We start from the raw sequence: 22,468 nt of genomic DNA, 5'->3' as shown, positions 1-22,468 counted from the left end.
GCTGTATTAGTGTCGCTGGTGACGCTAGTTAGTGAGGTAAATATTTAGGTTCGCCGTCAGCGTTTTATAGCGTCAGGGACCCCCATATACTATCTAATAAATGTTTTAACCCCTTGATTGCCCCCTAGTTAACCCTTTCACCACTGATCACCGTATAACTGTTACGGGTGACGCTGGTTAGTTTGTTTATTTTTTATAGTGTCAGGGCACCCGCCGTTTATTACCGAATAAAGGTTTAGCCCCCTGATCGCCCGGCGGTGATATGCGCCGCCCCAGGCAGCGTCAGATTAGCGCCAGTACCGCTAACACCCACGCACGCAGCATACGCCTCCCTTAGTGGTATAGTATCTGATCGAATCAATATCTGATCCGATCAGATCTATACTAGCGTCCCCAGCAGTTTAGGGTTCCCAAAAACACAGTGTTAGCGGGATCAGCCCAGATACCTGCTAGCACCTGCGTTTTGCCCCTCCGCCCGGCCCAGCCCAAGTGCAGTATCGATCGATCACTGTCACTTACAAAACACTAAACGCATAACTGCAGTGTTCGCAGAGTCAGGCCTGAACCCTGCGATCGCTAACAGTTTTTTTGGTAGCATTTTGGTGAACTGGCAAGCACCAGCCCCAGGCAGCGTCAGGTTAGCGCCAGTAGCGCTAACACCCACGCACGCACCGTACAGCTCCCTTAGTGGTATAGTATCTGATCGGATCAATATCTGATCCGATCAGATCTATACTAGCGTCCCCAGCAGTTTAGGGTTCCCAAAAACGCAGTGTTAGCGGGATCAGCCCAGATACCTGCTAGCACCTGCGTTTTGCCCCTCCGCCCGGCCCAGCCCAGCCCACCCAAGTGCAGTATCGATCACTGACACTTACAAAACACTAAACGCATAACTGCAGCGTTCGCAGAGTCAGGCCTGATCCCTGCGATCGCTAACAGTTTTTTGGTAGCATTTTGGTGAACTGGCAAGCACCAGCCCCAGGCAGCGTCAGGTTAGCGCCAGTAGCGCTAACATCCACGCACGCACCGTACAGCTCCCTTAGTGGTATAGTATCTGATCGGATCAATATCTGATCCGATCAGATCTATACTAGCGTCCCCAGCAATTTAGGGTTCCCAAAAACGCAGTGTTAGCGGGATCAGCCCAGATACCTGCTAGCACCTGCGTTTTGCCCCTCTGCCCGGCCCAGCCCAGCCCACCCAAGTGCAGTATCGATCGATCACTGACACTTACAAAACACTAAACGCATAACTGCAGCGTTCGCAGAGTCAGGCCTGATCCCTGCGATCGCTAACAGTTTTTTTGGTAGTATTTTGGTGAACTGGCAAGCACCAGCCCCAAGCAGCGTCAGATTAGCGCCAGTACCGCTAACACCCACGCACGCACCGTACACCTCCCTTAGTGGTATAGTATCTGAACGGATCAATATCTGATCCGATCAGATCTATACTGGCGTCCCCAGCAGTTTAGGGTTCCCAAAAACGCAGTGTTAGCGGGATCAGCCCAGATACCTGCTAGCACCTGCATTTTGCCCCTCCGCCCGGCCCAGCCCAGCCCAGCCCACCCAAGTGCAGTATCGATCGATCACTGTCACTTACAAAACACTTAACGCATAACTGCAGCGTTCGCAGAGTCAGGCCTGATCCCTGCGATCGCTAACAGTTTTTTTGGTAGCTTTTTATTGAACTGGCAAGCGCCAGCGGCCTAGTACACCCCGGTCGTAGTCAAACCAGCACTGCAGTAACACTTGGTGACGTGGCGAGTCCCATAAGTGCAGTTCAAGCTGGTGAGGTGGCAAGCACAAGTAGTGTCCCGCTGCCACCAAGAAGACAAACACAGGCCCGTCGTGCCCATAGTGCCCTTCCTGCTGCATTCGCCAATCCTAATTGGGAACCCACCGCTTCTGCAGCGCCCGTACTTCCCCCATTCACATCCCCACCAAATGCAGTCGGCTGCATGAGAGGCATTTTCTTTATGTCCTCCCGAGTACCCCTACCCAACGAACCCCCAAAAAAGATGTCGTGTCTGCAGCAAGCGCGAATATAGGCGTGACACCCGCTATTATTGTCCCTCCTGTCCTGACAATCCTGGTCTTTGCATTGGTGAATGTTTTGAACGCTACCATACACTAGTTGAGTATTAGGGTAGGGTACAGCATTGCACAGACTAGGCACACTTTCACAGGGTCTCCCAAGATGCCATCGCATTTTGAGAGACCCGAACCTGGAACCGGTTACCGTTATAAAAGTTAGTTACAAAAAAAGTGTAAAAAAAAAAAATATATATAAAATAAAAAAAAATAGTTGTCGTTTTATTGTTCTCTCTCTCTCTATTCTCTCTCTCTTGTTCTGCTCTTTTTTACTGTATTCTATTCTGCAATGTTTTATTGTTATTATGTTTTATCATGTTTGCTTTTCAGGTATGCAATTTTTTATACTTTACCGTTTACTGTGCTTTATTGTTAACCATTTTTTTTGTCTTCAGGTACACCATTCACGACTTTGAATGGTTATACCAGAATGATGCCTGCAGGTTTAGGTATCATCTTGGTATCATTCTTTTCAGCCAGCGGTCGGCTTTCATGTAAAAGCAATCCTAGTGGCTAATTAGCCTCTAGACTGCTTTTACAAGCCGTGGGAGGGAATGCCCCCCCACCGTCTTCCGTGTTTTTCTCTGGCTCTCCTGTCTCAACAGGGAACCTGAGAATGCAGCCGGTGATTCAGCCAGCTGACCATAGAGCTGATGAGAGACCAGAGTGGCTCCAAACATCTCTATGGCCTAAGAAACCGGAAGCTACGAGCATTTTATGACTTAGATTTCGCCGGATGTAAATAGCGCCATTGGGAAATTGGGGAAGCATTTTATCACACCGATCTTGGTGTCATCAGATGCTTTGAGGGCAGAGGAGAGATCTAGGGTCTAATAGACCCCAATTTTTTCAAAAAAGAGTACCTGTCACTACCTATTGCTATCATAGGGGATATTTACATTCCCCGAGATAACAATAAAAATGATTAAAAAAAAAAATGAAAGGAACAGTTTAAAAATAAGATAAAAAAGCAAAAAAATAATAAAGAAAAAAAAAAAAAAAAAAAAAGCACCCCTGTCGCCCCCTGCTCTCACGCTAAGGCGAACGCATACGGCGGTCTGTCGTCAAACGTAAACAGCAATTGCACCATGCATGTGAGGTATCGCCGCGAAGGTCAGATCGAGGGCAGTAATTTTTGCAGTAGACCTCCTCTGTAAATCTAAAGTGGTAACCTGTAAAGGCTTTTAAAGGCTTTTAAAAATGCATTTATTTTGTTGCCACTGCACGTTTGTGCGCAATTTTAAAGCATGTCATGTTTGGTATCCATGTACTCGGCCTAAGATCATCTTTTTTATTTCATCAAACATTTGGGCAATATAGTGTGTTTTAGTGCATTAAAATTTAAAAAAGTGTGTTTTTTCCCCAAAAAATGCGTTTGAAAAATCGCTGCGCAAATACTGTGTGAAAAAAAAAAATGAAACACCCACCATTTTAATCTGTAGGGCATTTGCTTTAAAAAAATATATAATGTTTGGGGGTTCAAAGTAATTTTTTTGCAAAAAAAAAATAACTTTTTCATGTAAACAATGAGTGTCAGAAAGGGCTTTGTCTTCAAGTGGTTAGAAGAGTGGGTGATGTGTGACATAAGCTTCTAAATGTTGTGCATAAAATGCCAGGACAGTTCAAAACCCCCCCAAATGACCCCATTTTGGAAAGTAGACACCCCAAGCTATTTGCTGAGAGGCATGTCGAGTCCATGGAATATTTTATATTGCGACACAAGTTGCGGGAAAGAGACAAATTTTTTTTTTTTTTTTTGCACAAAGTTGTCACTAAATGATATATTGCTCAAACATGCCATGGGAATATGTGAAATTACACCCCAAAATACATTCTGCTGCTTCTCCTGAGTACGGGGATACCACATGTGTGAGACTTTTTGGGAGCCTAGCCGCTTACGGGACCCCGAAAACCAAGCACCGCCTTCAGGCTTTCTAAGGGCGTGAATTTTTGATTTCACTCTTCACTGCCTATCACAGTTTCGGAGGCCATGGAAAGCCCAGGTGGCACAAAACCCCCCCAAATGACCCCATTTTGGAAAGTAGACACCCAAAGCTATTTGCTGAGAGGTATAGTGAGTATTTTGCAGACCTCACTTTTTGTCACAAAGTTTTGAAAATTGAAAAAAGAAAAATAAAAAAGTTTTTTCTTGTCTTTCTTCATTTTCAAAAACAAATGAGAGCTGCAAAATACTCACCATGCCTCTCAGCAAATAGCTTGGGGTGTCTACTTTCCAAAATGGGGTCATTTGGGGGGGGGGTTTGTGCCACCTGGGCATTCCATGGCCTCCGAAACTGTGATAGGCAGTGAAGAGTGAAATCAAAAATTTTCACCCTTGGAAATCCTGAAGGCGGTGCTTGGTTTTCGGGGCCCCGTACGCGGCTAGGCTCCCAAAAAGTCCCACACATGTGGTATCCCCATACTCAGGAGAAGCAGCTAAATGTATTTTGGGGTGCAATTCCACATATGCCCATGGCCTGTGTGAGCAATATATCATTTAGTGACAACTTTGTGCAAAAAAAAAAAAAAAAAAGTGTCACTTTCCCGCAACTTGTGTCAAAATATAAAATATTCCATGGACTCAATATGCCTCTCAGCAAATAGCTTGGGGTGTCTACTTTCCAAAATGGGGTCATTTGGGGGGGTTTTGTGCCACCTGGGCATTCCATGGCCTCCGAAACTGTGATAGGCAGTGAAGAGTGAAATCAAAAATTTTCACCCTTGGAAATCCTGAAGGCGGTGCTTGGTTTTCGGGGCCCCGTACGCGGCTAGGCTCCCAAAAAGTCCCACACATGTGGTATCCCCATACTCAGGAGAAGCAGCTAAATGTATTTTGGGGTGCAATTCCACATATGCCCATGCCCTGTGTGAGCAATATATCATTTAGTGACAACTTTGTGCAAAAAAAAAAAAAAAAAGTGTCACTTTCCCGCAACTTGTGTCAAAATATAAAATATTCCATGGACTCAATATGCCTCTCAGCAAATAGCTTGGGGTGTCTACTTTCCAAAATGGGGTCATTTGGGGGGGTTTTGTGCCACCTGGGCATTCCATGGCCTCCGAAACTGTGATAGGCAGTGAAGAGTGAAATCAAAAATTTACACCCTTAGAAATCCTGAAGGCGGTGCTTGGTTTTCGGGGCCCCGTACGCGGCTAAGCTCCCAAAAAGTCCCACACATGTGGTATCCCCATACTCAGGAGAAGCAGCTGAATGTATTTTGGGGTGCAATTCCACATAGGCCCATGGCCTGTGTGAGCAATATATCATTTAGTGACAACTTTTTGTAAATATTTTTTTTTTTTGTCATTATTCAATCACTTGGGACAAAAAAAATAAATATTCAATGGGTTCAACATGCCTCTCAGCAATTTCCTTGGGGTGTCTACTTTCCAAAATGGGGTCATTTGGGGGGTTTTTGTACTGCCCTGCCATTTTAGCACCTCAAGAAATGACATAGGCAGTCATAAACTAAAAGCTGTGTAAATTACAGAAAATGTACCCTAGTTTGTAGACGCTATAACTTTTGCGCAAACCAATAAATATATGCTTATTGACATTTTTTTTTACCAAAGACATGTGGCCGAATACATTTTGGCCTAAATGTATGACTAAAATTTAGTTTATTGGATTTTTTTTATAACAAAAAGTAGAAAATATCATTTTTTTTCAAAATTTTCGGTCTTTTTCCATTTATAGCGCAAAAAATAAAAACTGCAGAGGTGATCAAATACCATCAAAAGAAAGCTCTATTTGTGGGAAGAAAAGGACGCAAATTTCGTTTGGGTACAGCATTGCATGACCGCGCAATTAGCAGTTAAAGCGACGCAGTGCCAAATTGGAAAAAGACCTCTGGTCCTTAAGCAGCATAATGGTCCGGGGCTCAAGTGGTTAAAATAAAAATGAAAGGCAAAACAATAAATATAAATACTTTTTTCCCTTTTTTATAAGTGATCGCATTCCCTCTGTTCCCTCTGTTCTCAGCTGCATAGAAACTGGGAGGAGGATCAACAGTACACTGAGCTTCCCAGTGACTGGCTGTCGAGGGGGGGGGGGGGGGGTGGCATGTGATCATTGGAGGAGAGTACACTGAGTTCCCAGCATAGCTAGAACTGACCTCAGTGTGTTTTCCTGCTTGGTGTGGTCAGTTTTTAACAGGAAAGCAAGTGGACTAGCAGAAACACCAGGGATTTCACACAAAGGATGCAATACAAAGAGAACAGGATACTTTCTGGTACAGGTACATGGTGCAGCAGCCACATATCAGAAATATGAAGTGTTGAGATAACAAATTCTTTAAAGTGGTTGTAAAGTCAGAAGGTTTTCTTATCTTAATACATTCTATATATGTCCAGGGACATTTGAAAGGTGCCAAATGTGACACCAAAGGGGGGGGGGGGGGGTCTGGACAGCGGAAGTTCAATTTTCATATACCATTACATGGAAAGTCCCCTTTAGTCTTAAGCACTTGCGTATTGCCTCACACCAAGTTTTGAAAGTAAAAAGACTAGAAAGATTCTTAAAGAGTATGTAAACCCAACATTTCATATTCTTGATTTGTGCCTGCTGTACTATGTGCTTGTATGAAAAAGTATCCTGTTCTCTTTGTATTTCTTCCTTTGCGTGAAATCCCTAGTGTTCCTGTCAGTCCCTCTGCTTTCCTATGAAAAACTGACCACACTAAGCAGAAGAACACATCATGGCCAGGTCTCTAGCTGTGCTGGGAACTCGATGTGCTCTCCTCCAATGATCAGACTTATCCAGACACCCTTCCCCCCGCACAGCCATTCACTGGGAAGATCAGTGTGCTGATTCTTTTCTTCCCCCAGCTCTTATGCAGCTGAGAACAGAGGGAATGTGCTCTTTTATAAACAAGGGAAAAAAAGTTTTTGTAATTTTTATTATATCTATACACAAATGTTTTCATTTTTCATTTCAATTTTAAACTGAATGGGTTGTTTTACAAGGTAATAGCTTACAATCACTTTAACTTGTTTCTCCTTGACCATATCTTAAAATGTTGCTGTGCTCTAATCCAAACTTCGAAAATCCTGCGTAAGGGCAGACACGACAAGATGTGTGCTAATATTAGCTTTAGCCAGAAAGTCTCATTTTATCCCTTTCCCATTTAGTTTCACTTTATTGCTGTGTCTGACTTTTCTGGATTGGTTAAGCCCTGACAACTGTCATTTCCCTGTCCACTGAGACAGCTGTGGTGGCCAGTAACTACACTCTACTGGAAAGCAGAATGGCAGTGCGCAAGGCTAGCCATGAAATCAGGGAAAGTCAGGACTATGGATGAGATTTGGGTTCACTGCTATTTTGGGTTCATGGTGAATCTCCAGGATTCACAACGTTTGCAAACGTTTGGCCAAAAACTTTGCGGATTCAACACCAGAAATAAAGAAAAGCCTATAATGCAATACATAGCCTTTGCCCTGGTCAGCTGAGTTACAAGAGCCAATAATTTGAAAGAATGAGTAACTCAGCCCCTTTCTATAAAGGGTTGGTTCACAGCAGCCATATTGCCAGTGTGTGTTTGGATTGGTAGGGAGAGCTGTGTGTAGGGAGATATACTGTTTTTTTTTTTTTTTTTTATATTGAATGTTGGCATTGTTATATCTTCCATGGCAGTGCTCTGCTTCCCATGCCTTTTGTTTGATAATAGCTTGCCTATTAGCCCTACAAATAACCAGAATTGTATAAGAGAAGATTCCCCACCCCCTCCTCTTTCCCCATAGATCTCATAGCAAAATTTGCTTAAACCTAGTTAATTTCTAGTCCCATAACAAAATGGCATTAGAACAAAAAGTTTAAAAGAAGATGTTTTTCCGACTAATAAAGTTACCAGCTAATAGTTTACAATGGAATAGGACATTATAACACATTAGTGATATACAAGCCAAAAAAAACATCATTGCTTCACTTTTAGAAATGTACTTAATACTGGCTCTTTATGCCAGAATTTAAAACGTCATTCTGTTATTTGGAAAATGTTAACACATATTGCTTACAAACCACACTGTCAAGGTTTGAGCTGTTATAATAATGATTTAATTGCCAAACATGATAGACTCTCAATGCATCTTTGACAAGTAAATGATGTAGCCTGGTATATTACATTAGCCACAGAACTGTAATGTATCAGTTGCCATAGTGCAGCAGTGAAAGCAGGACATTACAACATCAGTGATTCAGGCTACTTCCAAAGTATTTCAACCCCTGCACTGTAATGAATATGCTCATAACTTACAAGTGCAGACACATATTGTTTATACAAATATGAGAGTCTTCTTGTTTACTGTCTATTGTATCCAAATGGTCTAAAACCTTGCACGAGTCACATTGTCAAGGCATGCCTGGGCACTTACTTCTCGAGTAACACTTGAATTTGGAGTAATGATTAATGCCAGCTGAAGTATTGAGAGGAAGTTTGAACTGTTGCCTTACAAAGAGTTTCAATTTTGTTCGCCCCTTCTGGGAAAAATAATTGTGTAAATATGGTGGACAGTCAATGTTAAAGACGCCTATATGTCATTTATGTATTGATCAGTCTACACGGGTGTTCATGATCTGACAGCTATAATATAAGCATCTTGGCAGTAGATCATGGATCATGGCCATGCAAAGTGTAGTTTGCCTGTAGCAGTCCTCTTTTAGATGTACCTTTAGCATTCATTGCTACTTGAGGTCAGGTTCAGCCAGGGTTTAATAGTGACTAGAGCAGCCAAACCAGAGTTGAGAACAAGGTCACTACAGGGACTAAACAATCTGATTCAAGCAAATTGAACAACACTATTATATTTCAGCCATATTCTGGATATGCACTAGTAGAATTTTGCTCAAAATATTTTGTGTTAGGAACATTGATTCAAATTTCTAATCATTAGATTGTAAGCTCTAACGAGCATGGTCTTCTTATTCCTCTTGTACTGAATTATATTGTAACTGTACTGTCAGGCCTCACGTTGTTAAGGGTTTTGCAAACTGTTGGTGCTATATAAATCCTGTATAATGTATCCCAAACTGGGATCAGGAACAAGGGGGAGTAGGAACAAGCCAGCAGGATTCAGGGTATGGGTACAAGGCAAAGAGCACGACCAAAATCAGGAACAGGATAAACGGTTAGCAGTATCTGGCAGCAAAGCAAAACATGGAGTTAGAGGGAAATGTAGAGTAGGAACTAAATACCCTCCCAGCAGCCAGGCTCAGGTGGAAACTGAATAATGAGATCTGTTTTTGGCCTTAGTGCACTTTTTTTTGTTGCTGCCAGCACTACTGAATGACACAAAACAAATAGAGAGAAAGCGTCAATAAGTGCAGTATTGATTTTATTGCGTGGAGAAAAAGGGTTAAAAACACTCACAATATTTGTAGAGACAACAGGCTCATCATCAAGTAAAACCACTCTGTGTGCTTAGTGTCAGTGGCTTGGCTGTGTTCTCAATAATCCATGCTGACCATCAGCTGTGGGACCTGTCACCGAGAAGATGGTGGCTTGGCTTCCAGAAGCAGCGTGGAGTGCACAGTAGTGGAAGTGGCATCACATTGTGGGGGCTGTAATGCGTTTTGGAGCATGTGCCCTTCGTCAAATGTGCCCCTTTGCCCAATGGGAAAGTAGAGCCTCAATTTATAGAGAGAGTGATGTGGGACTACAACGCCCAGTGGACTGAGTACTTGAATTAAAGAAACAAAAATAATAAGGTGTTAACCACTATATATCTACATAAGGGGGATTATAATAATAACATTTGCATAATGAAGAGCACCCGGTGCAGAGAACACTGAGTGGTCCCAATGTCCTACAGGATACATCTAAGCAAAAAACAATAATTTATACATCGTAATTTTATCCGTAGTTCATTGGGAACACAGTCTTTAACCTCTGGATACATGCTGCTGCTTCTAGGCGGTTGTAAAGCAGTACAAAAAACAGCACTTTCAAAGGAAAACCTTCTACAGAATCATCTTAACTATAGCAAATGGGCAGCAATAAAAATACAACCTGATGTGCAGGATCTGTGCCCCTTAATGAGCTACTGGAGTGAGCAAAAAAATCAATTTTTCTCCCAGCATTCATTAGTAGACACAGTCTTTGAAATTTTGGGAAATGCACAGGCAGTTCAAAAAAGGGGGTGGTGGCGGGGATGACATTTGATAGGCAACCCGTAAGTATCAAGGAGTAACTGAGCCATAGTGCCCCTTGTAGGAACTTGCATCTAAAGCTGGCACCAGCCAATGTTGTACTGTGCCCTTTGGCAAATATTTACAAAACAAAGTCGCCAGTTCCAGTATGCTCTTAGTAATGATGGCAATGAGGATAGCAAGTATCTGGGATGAGTTCACAGAAGAGACTTCATGCAGTGATTTAAAAGGAGGGCCCTGAAGTGCAGAAAGCACAAGACCATGGTACCATGGGGACAAGAAAGCTTTGACAAGTGGAACAATGGCAATGACACCTTGGACAAAGGTGTGAACCAAGGAATTAGAAGCCAATCTTTGAAATGAAATTGCCACAGCCAATGCCTGGGTCTTGATGGTATTCATCAAGCTGATCCATGCCAGACTTAAGGAAAATTAAAAGCTTCACGTCATCTGAAGAAGGCCTTCCAGGTGCAGAGATACACCCAGAGAGATAAGAGCTAATGATCCCAGAGTATGGTAGAGATGACCACTTCCAATAAATCCATGTAACTGTGCTACTAAACCCAGAGTCAAGGAAGGGATACTGGTTCTAGAAACAGAAGGTTTTGCCCAGTGGGAAGAAGTCATGGAAAAATTCACAACTAGATGAACTGATTCTGAACTATATGTAAGTACCAGACTCCTCTTGGGCAGTCAAGCCTCAGCAAGGAAAACACATAGATAATAGAGAACTATGTCCATGGGGTTACCAGAGCATTGGCTGCATCTGTTAAATATCACTTATTCTGACTATGAAGGTGGAAAACTTTCACTGTGATGTGACACCATGAGATCTGCTTCAGGTGTGCCCCCCCCTCCTTTGACATAATATGATTAGATGACCATTAGTAGCTATGCTTTCAGCACTTACTTTAGACATTGTATGCAAACCAGGGAGAATTTCTGGTATTTTATTAGCAATCCGAGGAGATGCAGTACAGTCTGTGTGTGTAGTAGGCACTCAGCTGATGAGGCTTTGATAATCAGATTGTCATTGTTTATGATAATCAATATGCCCCTGGTTCTCAATTCTACCAAAACTGGGGTTGGAGCTTTGGTATAAACTCTGGAAACTATTCCACTGTTATTTTACCCTACCAAAACCAAAAAGGTGGTGTGGGATCTCCAGATATCATCCTAAACCATAGAGCCTCCATACTCTCCAGATTGGTAGACAGGTTCCGTAATGCAAAAGTGAATCATTGGGTGACCATTGAGAAAGCTCTTATTTGCTTTAATCTGAGTGAATCAAAACTACGGAAATGACCTGACCACTTACCCTCTTCTTACCTAACATCTTCTGCTAACATGGGAAAATCTCCTAACATTGTAACATCTCCTCTTCTCCCGTGAGAAGAGGTCTCCTATGACCCCACTATTGACAACTATTTGACAACCCTGATTTACTTCCCAACCCTAGGTAGACATCAATTCTTATCATAGAACAACATGTACCACCCTAGACTCACCACAATATTGATAAACAGCCACTTGCCTTCCCTGCCCACCCAGTAAAAGGCATGTCCAACTGACTTTCTTTCACAGTTTAAATACTGTCAGATGCACACATTTATTTCTTTATCTCCACCTAGGTCCTCCACAAAACTTAAACTCCATTAGAAGAACTCCTTTTCCAAGGTAACCACCCACCTCATGTCATCTGATATCTGTATAACTTGATCCTGCTTAATAAACATCCACAAATGCCAAAGTAAAAAAAACACCGGTAAAGGGAACGCAACATAATCATCTCCCGGGAAGATTTGGAAAAATCATTTTTTCTTGCACATAAGTAATCTCTTACCCACAAAGCACAGGAGAAAATGTTAAAATCCTTACTCGATGATATCGCTGCCCTACATTGATCACTAATTTCACCTCCTACCCTACAGAAAAGTGTTGGAGGTGCTTCACTCATAGAGGCACCATTTCTAACATATGGTGGAGATTCCTTACAATACCCAAGCTCTATCCTACCCATATAATATATCTATATAAACTGAACTGAGTGACAATCCCCTATACTTTTACTGTTACCTTTACATTCAATGGTACCCAGCTCTTATAGCTTAGCCAAAAAATATGTCTTGTATCATTTCATTATTGTAGCAAGAACTGTCATTTCTCATCATTGGCACAAGCAAATTCCCCCAATCACAGCTGATGGGGTACTAGAATTGCATTACATAATTTGTGTGGAGCGTTTGGAGGCAGGAGATGACTATGGTCTTGACCCCACCCAGCTCCTCTCCCTACCCTTCCCCTACTCCCCTCCACTTTTACCTACTTGCTTTTTCTATTAGACCTCAGATGTCTCCCCTGTACCCTACTGCAGCTGATAGGACACAGATCATGTTCCATCAGCCAATTACCAATAACTTTCGAGTCAGGCCCAGGCATAAAAGGTAAAGCTAAATAAAGGGGCACTTTAAACCTTTATTAGAGAAGCTTGCACAATTAAACAAATTTTAGTCTGAATATTCTTGTTCTTGTATAGACTCAGCTGGTGACTAATTCTGTTTATTAAATACCACCATCTGCCTTTATAAACATCTATCTGGTTGGATACAATATCTAGCAAATAAAGTATTCGACATTTAATGCAGTTGATTTTTGTAGAATTCTTTTAAAGTAATACATGTGTTCAAGATACTAGACCAATATACAGTGCACACATTGATGAGTACCTCTGGATACTTCTTCCAGCATGAACATACATACAGAATAAAAATACAACTGAAATAACAGTAAACGCATTGAAACCTTTCACTGCAATGTGGAACTGAGCTTGTGTGAAAGGGCACATATTCACTTTACTATGAGATCTGGAAAAAAAGCAATGAACGTTTACACATTCTGTCATAACCAAGGGGCACCAACAAAGGTAAGTTATTTACAAGAAGGGTTGTCAGTTTACTAAAAGTACAATATTATATGGTCATTTTACATATAAACAGAGCTTAGCATTTTCTTCACTTAATTACAGTACGTTATCTAGGTATAGTTTACTGAAGGCATTTTTCAATCTCTTGAAACTTTCCTCCAGAATCTCAGGGAATTATTTTTCCTGTGTCTCAGACTATAAAACATTGCTCAGTTTCACAATAAATTATTAACCACTTTGCTTTCTCAAACATCTAGAGCCATTAGAAAAGATCTTTGGCAAAGCCACAATGGAATATGTATTGAATTTGTGCAGAGGGCAATTTGATTTCATTGTTCGGATACCCGATAGCCTTAAGATTCGTATCTTATCCTTTCTTGATACACAAGACATTAAGCAGCTGTCAGAGACATGCAAGACATACCAGAAGGTAAGCAATACCCAGCTGTTGTGTATTAGGTATAGTTTTTTTTAGAGATCATGTTCTAGTGATCAGCCACATATTTTGTTTACTCTCTAAAGTCTTTCTGAAATGTACCCAAAAACAAAGCATCATTTAAAACCGAGTACATGAACACTAATTGAATGCACTTATATGTGCACTTGTTGCACTAGCATTGTGCTGTGCTTGCTGTTTGTTCCCCATGAGTAACTTTATGGATTATAAATCTCTATTGTGAATCTGCATGCCATACAAATGCATATGAATATTACATGAAGTTTCTAGGCTTATTTAGGGCAAGTCCCCACTGCTTATATAAGAGTGGTTGTAAATCCCATTCATGAAATCTGACCTGGGCACATATATTTGAAGTGTTTACTTATCTTTCTCCAAAGCTCTGAGTGCTGTGTCTTTCTGCTGCTCCGTTCCTCTGTTATCAGCATGATAACTTCTGACAAGCTCTCTGACACACGAGATAAAAGCAGCTGGAAATTTGTGTCGGGGAGGGAACTTAGAGATAGATAAGCAAAGAGCTTGTCTATTCAGACTGCAGCTCTACAAGTTTCTTCTTTTCTCTGCCTATGTGGAGTGGGGGGGGGGTGCTTTTCCTCCAATCAGCTGTCACACAGTGTATGCATACATGTGCAGTGCCTTGAAAAAGTATTCGTACCCCTTGAAATTTTCCACATTTTGTCACGTTACAGCCAAAAACGTAAATGTATTTTATTGGGATTTTATGTGAAAGACCAACACAAAGTGGCACATAATTGAGAAGTTAAAGGAAAATGATAAATGTTTTGCAAAATTTTTTACAAAACAATATCTGAAAAGTGAATGGAAAAATAATACTTAGTGCCAAAGAAATAGTGAAATATTTAATGTATAATATTGCACAATTAATAATTGAGTAAATGAACAAATAATTGAATTCCACCGGCTGCAGTAAAAACTTGCTAAATAGCAAATACAAATGAAAAAAACAAAAAACAAAAAAATCTCTGCACTAAGTGATAACAAACATGAATATAAAAGTCCTTTAAAGTCCCAATATATTTGTGTTTTCATAAGCGCTCGTGCTCAATAATAAACATCTGTGCTCCATAAACTTGTGCTCAGACTGGGTGCCCCATGTGGATGTGCACTCACCCCTGGGTGTTGACCAACTATCTCTAGTATGGTCGTTCAAGCATCTGGGGAAACCCCTGGAAGAATCCGTTGCTGGCAGCTCTTGCACTGGATATGCCTCATATAAATGGATATAAATAACAGAAAAACCTCATTGTGTAAAACCCGTTGAAAAACGTAATAAGTAAAAACAAATATGAGATTACACTCACATCTTAAGGTGCCTATCATCCTTACACCCGATGTGAATAGCAGGTGATTATTTAGGAGAAATCAGCCCACAAATTTGTTGGTATCCGCTAGCTGTGGTTCGGCTCAATTCCCGGAAGATTTTGTAGGCAGACATGTGTCGCTGTAATGCTATCAAGCCTCGACACCTTTCAGCCAATCAATGGGCTATCATCAGGAAGCTCTGATTCCACCATATTGAGTGAGGGCTTTATACCCTTACATCGAAATTTATAATTTGTAATAAACAGAATATAATAAGTAAATTGGCCACCTGCTATTAACTTGGGGGTACTCACAATCTAATATGCATATTAAATTTAGCAAATTTACAACTTAAAAATAACAATTTAAAATGTAAATCGATTTTATTTTAAGAAAAAGGCCACCTAGTGGACATTGATGGAAATAACAATCTAATATCTAGTATTAATTCATCTGTCAAGGTAAATGAGCTATATTAATTTAACTAAATTAGTGAATGATGGATTTAGGGTATATGTATATGATAATTTAAACTAAATAGTTGATAAAAATGAATAAAGGATCAGAGAAGGTCATCTAGTGGCCACTGGTTGGAGTTACGATCTGATAACTGTAATTGATAAATTTACCAAAATAAATAAAATTGTAAATAGTATACAAATTAATTTAAATTAAATATGTAGTGTATAAATGAATAAATAAATATTGTGCAGGGTAAATGTTTACCCATAGGACTGTTTTAAATTAAATTAACCATGGAGATTAAAGGGAACTCCAAAGATGATTAATAATCTGTAATACAACAGTTGAGCTCTAACTAAACATTCAGGAGTTAAAGTTTGAAGTTCAAATATCCACTTAGTTTCGTTTTGAGATATTTGTACAGTGTGTTTAGGGAATCCTTTGCGTATATTAGTAATTTGTTCACTAACAGGTTTGTTTAATGTCCTAGAAGTCCTCCCCACATATTGGTACCCACAGGTACATTCCAGAACATACATTACGTTCTTAGTGCCACATGTAATGAAATTCTTAATAGGGTACTGTTTACACGTTTAGTGTGACATAAATTATGTTCGTTTTCTGGATGCTAATTTGGTGCTCCTACAAGGACCACATCTGTCGCATCTGAAAAAACCTTATGGATTGAACATGGTGACTTGCTGTTTGTTGGGGAGTCAGGTATGTTTTTGACCAATGGAAAGAAAAATGATTAATGCGCTACCTTAAAAAAGACCAAAAAGCTGCTACAAACCATGTGACCAAAATGTGTACCAATATTCAATAAATTGTAGCGCTAAAGAACAGGTGTCATAAAAACAGAATGTCTCTGTAAACATAAACTAGTGTCCCAATAGTGACATATAGTCCAAAAAGAAACATGATAATCCGCAGTGGATAAATGTGAACAGTGTGACAGTCCCTTCTGCTTCCCAAATCTCAATTCAGATGTCATCAAACTCATGAAAAGGATGGGGTACGCTTACCGGAACTGTTGGATTCTACTGCCATGAGCATAGAATCAATCGAGCTGTGTGCCACCCTTGGCAGGTGAGTGAAGTGGTTGAAGGCAGATGGAGCCTCTATGAGGCCTGGATGTCACCTCAGGATACACGGGAAATGGGCCAAAACCTGGTTCCAAGGTTGAAGATGTTTTCTCAATTCTCGAAGATATATGGAAAAGAAGAGGGATGCCTCCACATGGTGTAAATCAGGGTATTTTATTAACTAAAAAACCGCTATACATAAAAGTGATCACAAGTGTAAGAAAGGCAGTGTACAGGGTATAAAAAACCGACCTACGCGTTTCGATCAAAAGACCTTCAACAGGGGCCCCTGTTGAAGTTCTTTTGATCGAAACGCGTAGGGCGGTTTTTATCCTGGGACACTAGTTTATGTTTACAGAGACATTCTGTTTTTATGACACGTGTTCTTTAGCGCTACAATTTATTGAATATGTTTTTGACCAGTTTATGTCTCAGGCCTGGAGCTTTGCAGTAAATGAACTTAGGCCTGGTCGGTAAAATTTTGTTTAAAATAGGATCTTTTTGTAAGATTGGCCAATATTTCTTTATACTTTTTTCCAGATGCTTATATTGTTTATTAAAACCTGTAATAAATGTAACATCACAAGCTTTGTTCTCTTTTACTTTAGTTTCTAGAAGTGTGTTTCTATTAATTTTTCCTACTAAATCTCTCATTTCCAGTAAGCTGTTATGGGGGTATCCTTTGTCAATAAATCTTTGTACTAAGACATTGGTTTGTTCTTCATAGCCATGGTAGATTGTACAATTTCTTCTTATGTGCATAAACTGACCCTTTGGGATAGCCATCTTCCATTAAGGGTGGTGACCGCTTCTAACTGGAATATATCCATTTATGTCAGTATTTTTAAAGTGTGTTTTCGAACCACGTTTGAAGATATGCAAATCTAGGAAGTCTGTATCTTGTCTATGGGCATTCACTGTGAATTTAATGCCATAAATGTTGTTATTAATATGGTCAATAAATGCATTCAAGGTAGTCTCAGTCCATTGCCATAATATCAAAATATCATCTATGTACCTGCGGTATAACCGCAGGTCCGGCCAGGTGTTGCTGTATATAACTTCATCCTTCCATTTGTTGAGGAAAATGTTTGCAACACTAGGGGCCTATTTGGCCCCTATAGAGACACTATTTATTTGGTTATAATGCTGTCCCCCATTCCAAAAGAAATTGTTAGTCATCGCAAGTTTTAAGCCGTGAAGAATAAATTGTATTTGTTTACATTTTAAATTAGTATATCTATTCAATGCCCATTTTACTGCATTTAAGGCATCTGGCTGCCGAATGTTAGTATACAGCGGCTCTACATCTACTGTAACCAAGATGCTAGTTTCATCTATTTTTACATTCTGTAGATTATTAAGGACTATCCTTACTGTTTTTTAAATAGGATGAACTTTTGCCCACTAAAGGTTTGAGGAAGACATCAATGTATTCCTCCAGCCTCAAACAGAGAATTTATACCACTCAGGATTGGCCTACCTGGTGGTTCCTCTACATTCTTGTGTATTTTTGGCACTTGATAAAGTACTGGCATAATTGGGGCATCTGGAACTAAGTATCTTTTTTCTCTTTTGTTAAGAATGTTATTTTCACCTGCTTTGTTAACTAAATCCTGTAATACTGCTTTCAAATCTTTAGTAGGGTTATTTTTAATCTTTTTGTAAGTACTCTCATCCCTGAGAATACCTTCCAATTCTATATCATGGTCTACTTTATTTAAAACACCAATGCCTCCCCCTTTATCCGCTGGGTGTATCACAATGTTATTCCTTTTTTCGAAAGCTCTGATTCCCTTCCAGATCTGTTTGTCTTTAAAATCTTTCTGTATTGGGATCTTCCTTATATCTCCTTCAACCATCTTTTTAAATACATCTATGAATTGGTGTGTAGATGTTTTAGGAGTTAAACGTGGATTTATTACGAAGTCCACTATGTGTGTATTTAGATGGTATCAGGGCTGGGCTCGGCCCTTCCTCAGCTGTCGGCTAATTGCCAGCTCCTTTCTCTCCACAGTGAGTCACCTGTTGATGATATCCTGCTCGTTAGTCCTGCCTACTTAAGCTGTCCAGCCCAGATGATCTCTGCCTTCGCCTTGGTCACATCTCTAGATACGCTCTCCTGTGTTCCTGTTAAAGACTTGCTTGACATTCCTTCTGGCTCCAGATCCTGCTTGCTGTTCTACTACGCTCATCTCTGGCTCCCTGATGTTTTGGCATGACTATCCGTTCCGGTTCCTGAACTCTGGCTATGTTTTGACTACGTTTACTCTGTTTACCTTTTTTTATTATTATTAAATAAGTGTGATTTAACTGTACTTCTGTCTCAGTCTGATTCATGGTTTCTTACAGTAGGCGAAGACCATGAATTCAGAAGATGCAGTCAATCCACTTGTTGGTAATATTTTTTCCAGATTGGATGAGCAGGATACCACATGGATCAGTTTACCATGGCGTTACAAATGCTCCTGAGTTGCACGGCTCACCTGGAATTTCCCACCGTGGCTGCTTCAGTTCAACCTGTGTTGCAGGCCGTCCCTGCTGCTGCTCTCTGTGCAGGCACCCACCTCGAGTATTACCTCTATAAGAGGTATGTCTGTTCCACTCTGCTTCCCCAGCGATTTGGGGGAGATCCAGTCCAATGCAGAGGGTTTCTCAACCAGGTTGAGATATACTTTGAGATGCTGCAGAAGCAAAGTAGTTTTCATGATATCTTTGCTTTCTGAGAGAAAAACCTGTTGTCTTGAGTTACCCAGAGTTTGTGGCTTCTTTTAAAAGGGTATTTGACATTCCCGCATGCTCCGCTTCTGCTGCCAAGTGCCTTATGTCCATCAAACGAACTGTTTCCGATTACGCCATTGAATTCCCTACTCTGGCAGCAGAGGTTGCTTGGAACAATGAGGTCCTTGTGGCTTCTTTTTTTCATGGTCTCATGGATACCATCAAGGATGACATAGCAGTCCGAGATATACCCACTGAGCTGGAGAGGTTGATCATGTTTGCCATCCTCATTGACTCCAGTCTTAGAGAAAGACTTCCTTTTATGGAGCACTTGTGAAAGCCTCCTGTACATTTGTCTCCAAACTTTGCAGTCCCACCCTTGCCTCCCTCACCTCCCATGCCTCCTGGTACCGAGTCAGTCTGTGAAGATGAACCCATGCACCCGGGCTTCACGCGTCTCTCTGTGGATGAGAGAACCCTTAGGAGGAGGGTGAGATTGTGCCTTTATTGTGGCCAGGCTGGTCACTTTTTGAAGTCTTGTCCTACCCGCCCAGGGAACGCCCGAACCTTGAGGTACTGTCATGGACAGACCTTAGGTGACGTTGTTTCGTCCCCAGTTATCCAGAAGGATAAGCCCCTGGTTTCGGTTACCCTTTCTTGGGCCGAATCATCCATCAAAATACAGGCTCTAATTGACTCTGGGGCTGCAGGCCTGTTCATTGATGCTGCTTTTGTATCGATGCACTCAATTCCGCTGCAGCTGCGTGACACTCCACTTGCCATTGAGGCTCTTGATGGGAGACCTCTACAGCCTGCCCATGTGACTCATGAGACTGTTCCATTGTCCATGGGGCTCTTCTCCATGAGATAACCCAATTCCAAGTTATTTCCTCACCTAAGTTTCCGCTGGTTGTTGGTTATCCTTGGTTACAGAGGCACAACCCCTCTTTTGATTGGCTCCGTGCTGAGGTTCTCTCCTGGTTGCCACAATGCAGTAAGTCATGCTTCCAGAAGGTAGCCAAGGTCCTGTGCACCTCTTCACTCTCCTCCCTGCCAGAGGAGTACCGCGATTTTAGCGATATCTTTGACAAAGGTCAAGCCGGTAGTTTGCCTCCACACCGGTCATATGATTGTGCATTTGACCTTCAACCTGGTGCCATACCCCCTAGTGGCCGGGTTTACCCTTCGTCGGTCCTGGAGGATAGGGCTATGGAGGAGTATGTTGCAGACGCACTTTCTCAAGGTTTCAACCGCAAATCCTCGTCTCCTGCTGGTGCTGGTTTCTTCTTTGTGAAGAAGAAGAGTGGTGAACTGAGACCTTGTATTGATTATAGGGGTCTCAATCATTTCACGATTAAGAATGCCTATCCGATTCCGTTGATTATGGAGTTATTTAACCGCCTCAAGGGAGAAACGGTATTCACAAAGCTTGATTTGAAAGGGGTATACAATCTCGTGGGGATTAGGGAGGGCGATGAGTGGGAAACTGCATATAATACCAGAACAGGCCATTATAAGTACCTCGTAATGCCTTTTGGCCTTTGTAACGCCCCGGCAGTTTTCCAGGAATTTATTAACAATGTCCTCCAAGATTTGTTGCAGTTATGTGTGGTGGTTTATCTCGACGATATCCTCATATTTTCCAATTCCCCGGAGAGCCACCACACAGATGTCTGTCGTGTGCTTCAGAAACTAAGAGAGCTGTTAGCGATCATTTTAGCCACAAAAGAATGGAGACATCTCCTTGAAGGTACCACTGTGCCGGTTCTCATTCTTACTGACCATAAGAATCTCACACGTCTGAGGCTAAACGCCTCTCTCCCAGAAGGGCGCGTTGGGCTCTTTTCTTGTCAAGTTTCAATTACATTGTCTCATTCTTACCTGGTACTAAGAATGTAAGGACAGACACTTTGTCACGCCAATTTTCCTCCACTTCCAAGATGGAGTTGGTTCCGGTTCCTGTGATTCCTCCTGATCATATTCTGGCTACGGTTCGCACCAGTCTCACTTCTCCTTTGGGTGACAAAATTCTTGCTGCTCAGGTCCATGCTCCTCCTGAGAAACCTTGTGACCGCTGCTTTGTCTCAGAGAGTCTCCATACTGCCGTGCTCCAGACTTACCATTCTCCCAAGGCTGCTGGCCACCCTGGGAATAATCAACTCCTTTTGGGCCATTTCCCAACAATTCTGGTGGTCTAGTCTACGTGCTGATGTAACCACCTTCGTAGCTGCCTGTTCCGTGGGTGCTCAGAGTAAGACTCCACAACACCTTCCAGTGGGCCTCCTACAACCCATACCCAATGGAGAGAGGCCCTGGACCCACCTGTCTATGGATTTCATTGTGGAGTTACCCAACTTCCAGGGTAACACAGTTATCCTTATGGTGGTTGACCGGTTCTCGAAAATGTCCCATTGTATTCCAATTAAGAAGTTGCCCACTTCTAAGGAACTGGCTTCCATTTTTGCTTTGGAGATCTTTCGATTACATGGGCTACCCACAGTGATTGTCTCGGACAGGGGTAGTCAGTTTGTGCCCGGTTCTGGTGAGCCTTTTGTGCACAGTTGGGAATTCAGCTTGCTTTCTCCTCTGCGTATCACCCGCAGTCTAATAGGGCCACAGAACAAGCCAAGCAGTCCTTGGAGCAATTCCTATGTTGCTATATTTCTGACCATCTTAACAACTGGTCAGACCTCTTACTGTGGGCAGAGTTTGCTCACAATAGTGCCTTGAATTCTCCTTTCCGATTGTCCCCGTTTATGGCGAACTATGATTTCCAACCTTCCATGTTGCCTGACTTGTTTGTTACGCAGAGTATTCCTGCGTTAGAGGAGTATCTCCATGGTCTTTGTTCCACTTTGGCAAAAGTCCAGGAGGCTTAGCAACATGCTAATGATAGGTACAGACTCCATGCTGACCGCAGATGTCTGCCTGCGCCTTCCTACCAGGTTAGGGACAGGGTCTGGCTGTCATCTTGCAACCTATGACTTTGTGTTCCCTCTCCGAAGTTCGCACCTCGGTTTACTGGGCCTTTCCGTATTCTTCGCAGGATTAACCAAGTGGCTTACGCATTAGACCTTACTTCTAATATGCGTATCTCAAATGTATTTCATGTCTCTATATTAAAACCTTTGGTCTGCAAGCGCTTTACCACCTCGGTGCCTCGTCCTCACCCTGTACAGGTTGAGAACCATGATGAATATGAAGTACAGTCCATTGTTGACTCCCATAGGTTCCGTGAGCACATACAATACCTGGTGTATTGGA

The 22,468-nt window shown here is 41.7% G+C and overlaps 1 protein-coding gene across 1 annotated transcript in view; it reads left to right on the top strand.

Moving 5' to 3' along the window:
* LOC141127875 (F-box only protein 36-like) overlaps window positions 1-22,468 on the top strand; it is a 61,957-nt gene that overhangs the window by 5,069 nt on the left and 34,420 nt on the right. The window contains exon 3 of the mRNA XM_073614733.1: window positions 13,414-13,586. Within this exon, the coding sequence (XP_073470834.1) occupies window positions 13,414-13,586 (173 nt within the window). The remainder of the gene's footprint in view (window positions 1-13,413; window positions 13,587-22,468) is intronic.

Source organism: Aquarana catesbeiana, linkage group LG02 (assembly GCF_042186555.1).
Source record: "Aquarana catesbeiana isolate 2022-GZ linkage group LG02, ASM4218655v1, whole genome shotgun sequence".
Taxonomy (NCBI): Eukaryota; Metazoa; Chordata; class Amphibia; order Anura; family Ranidae; genus Aquarana; species Aquarana catesbeiana.
The sequence above is the reverse complement of the archived record's forward strand: the minus strand, read 5'-3'. Positions and strand labels throughout refer to the sequence as shown.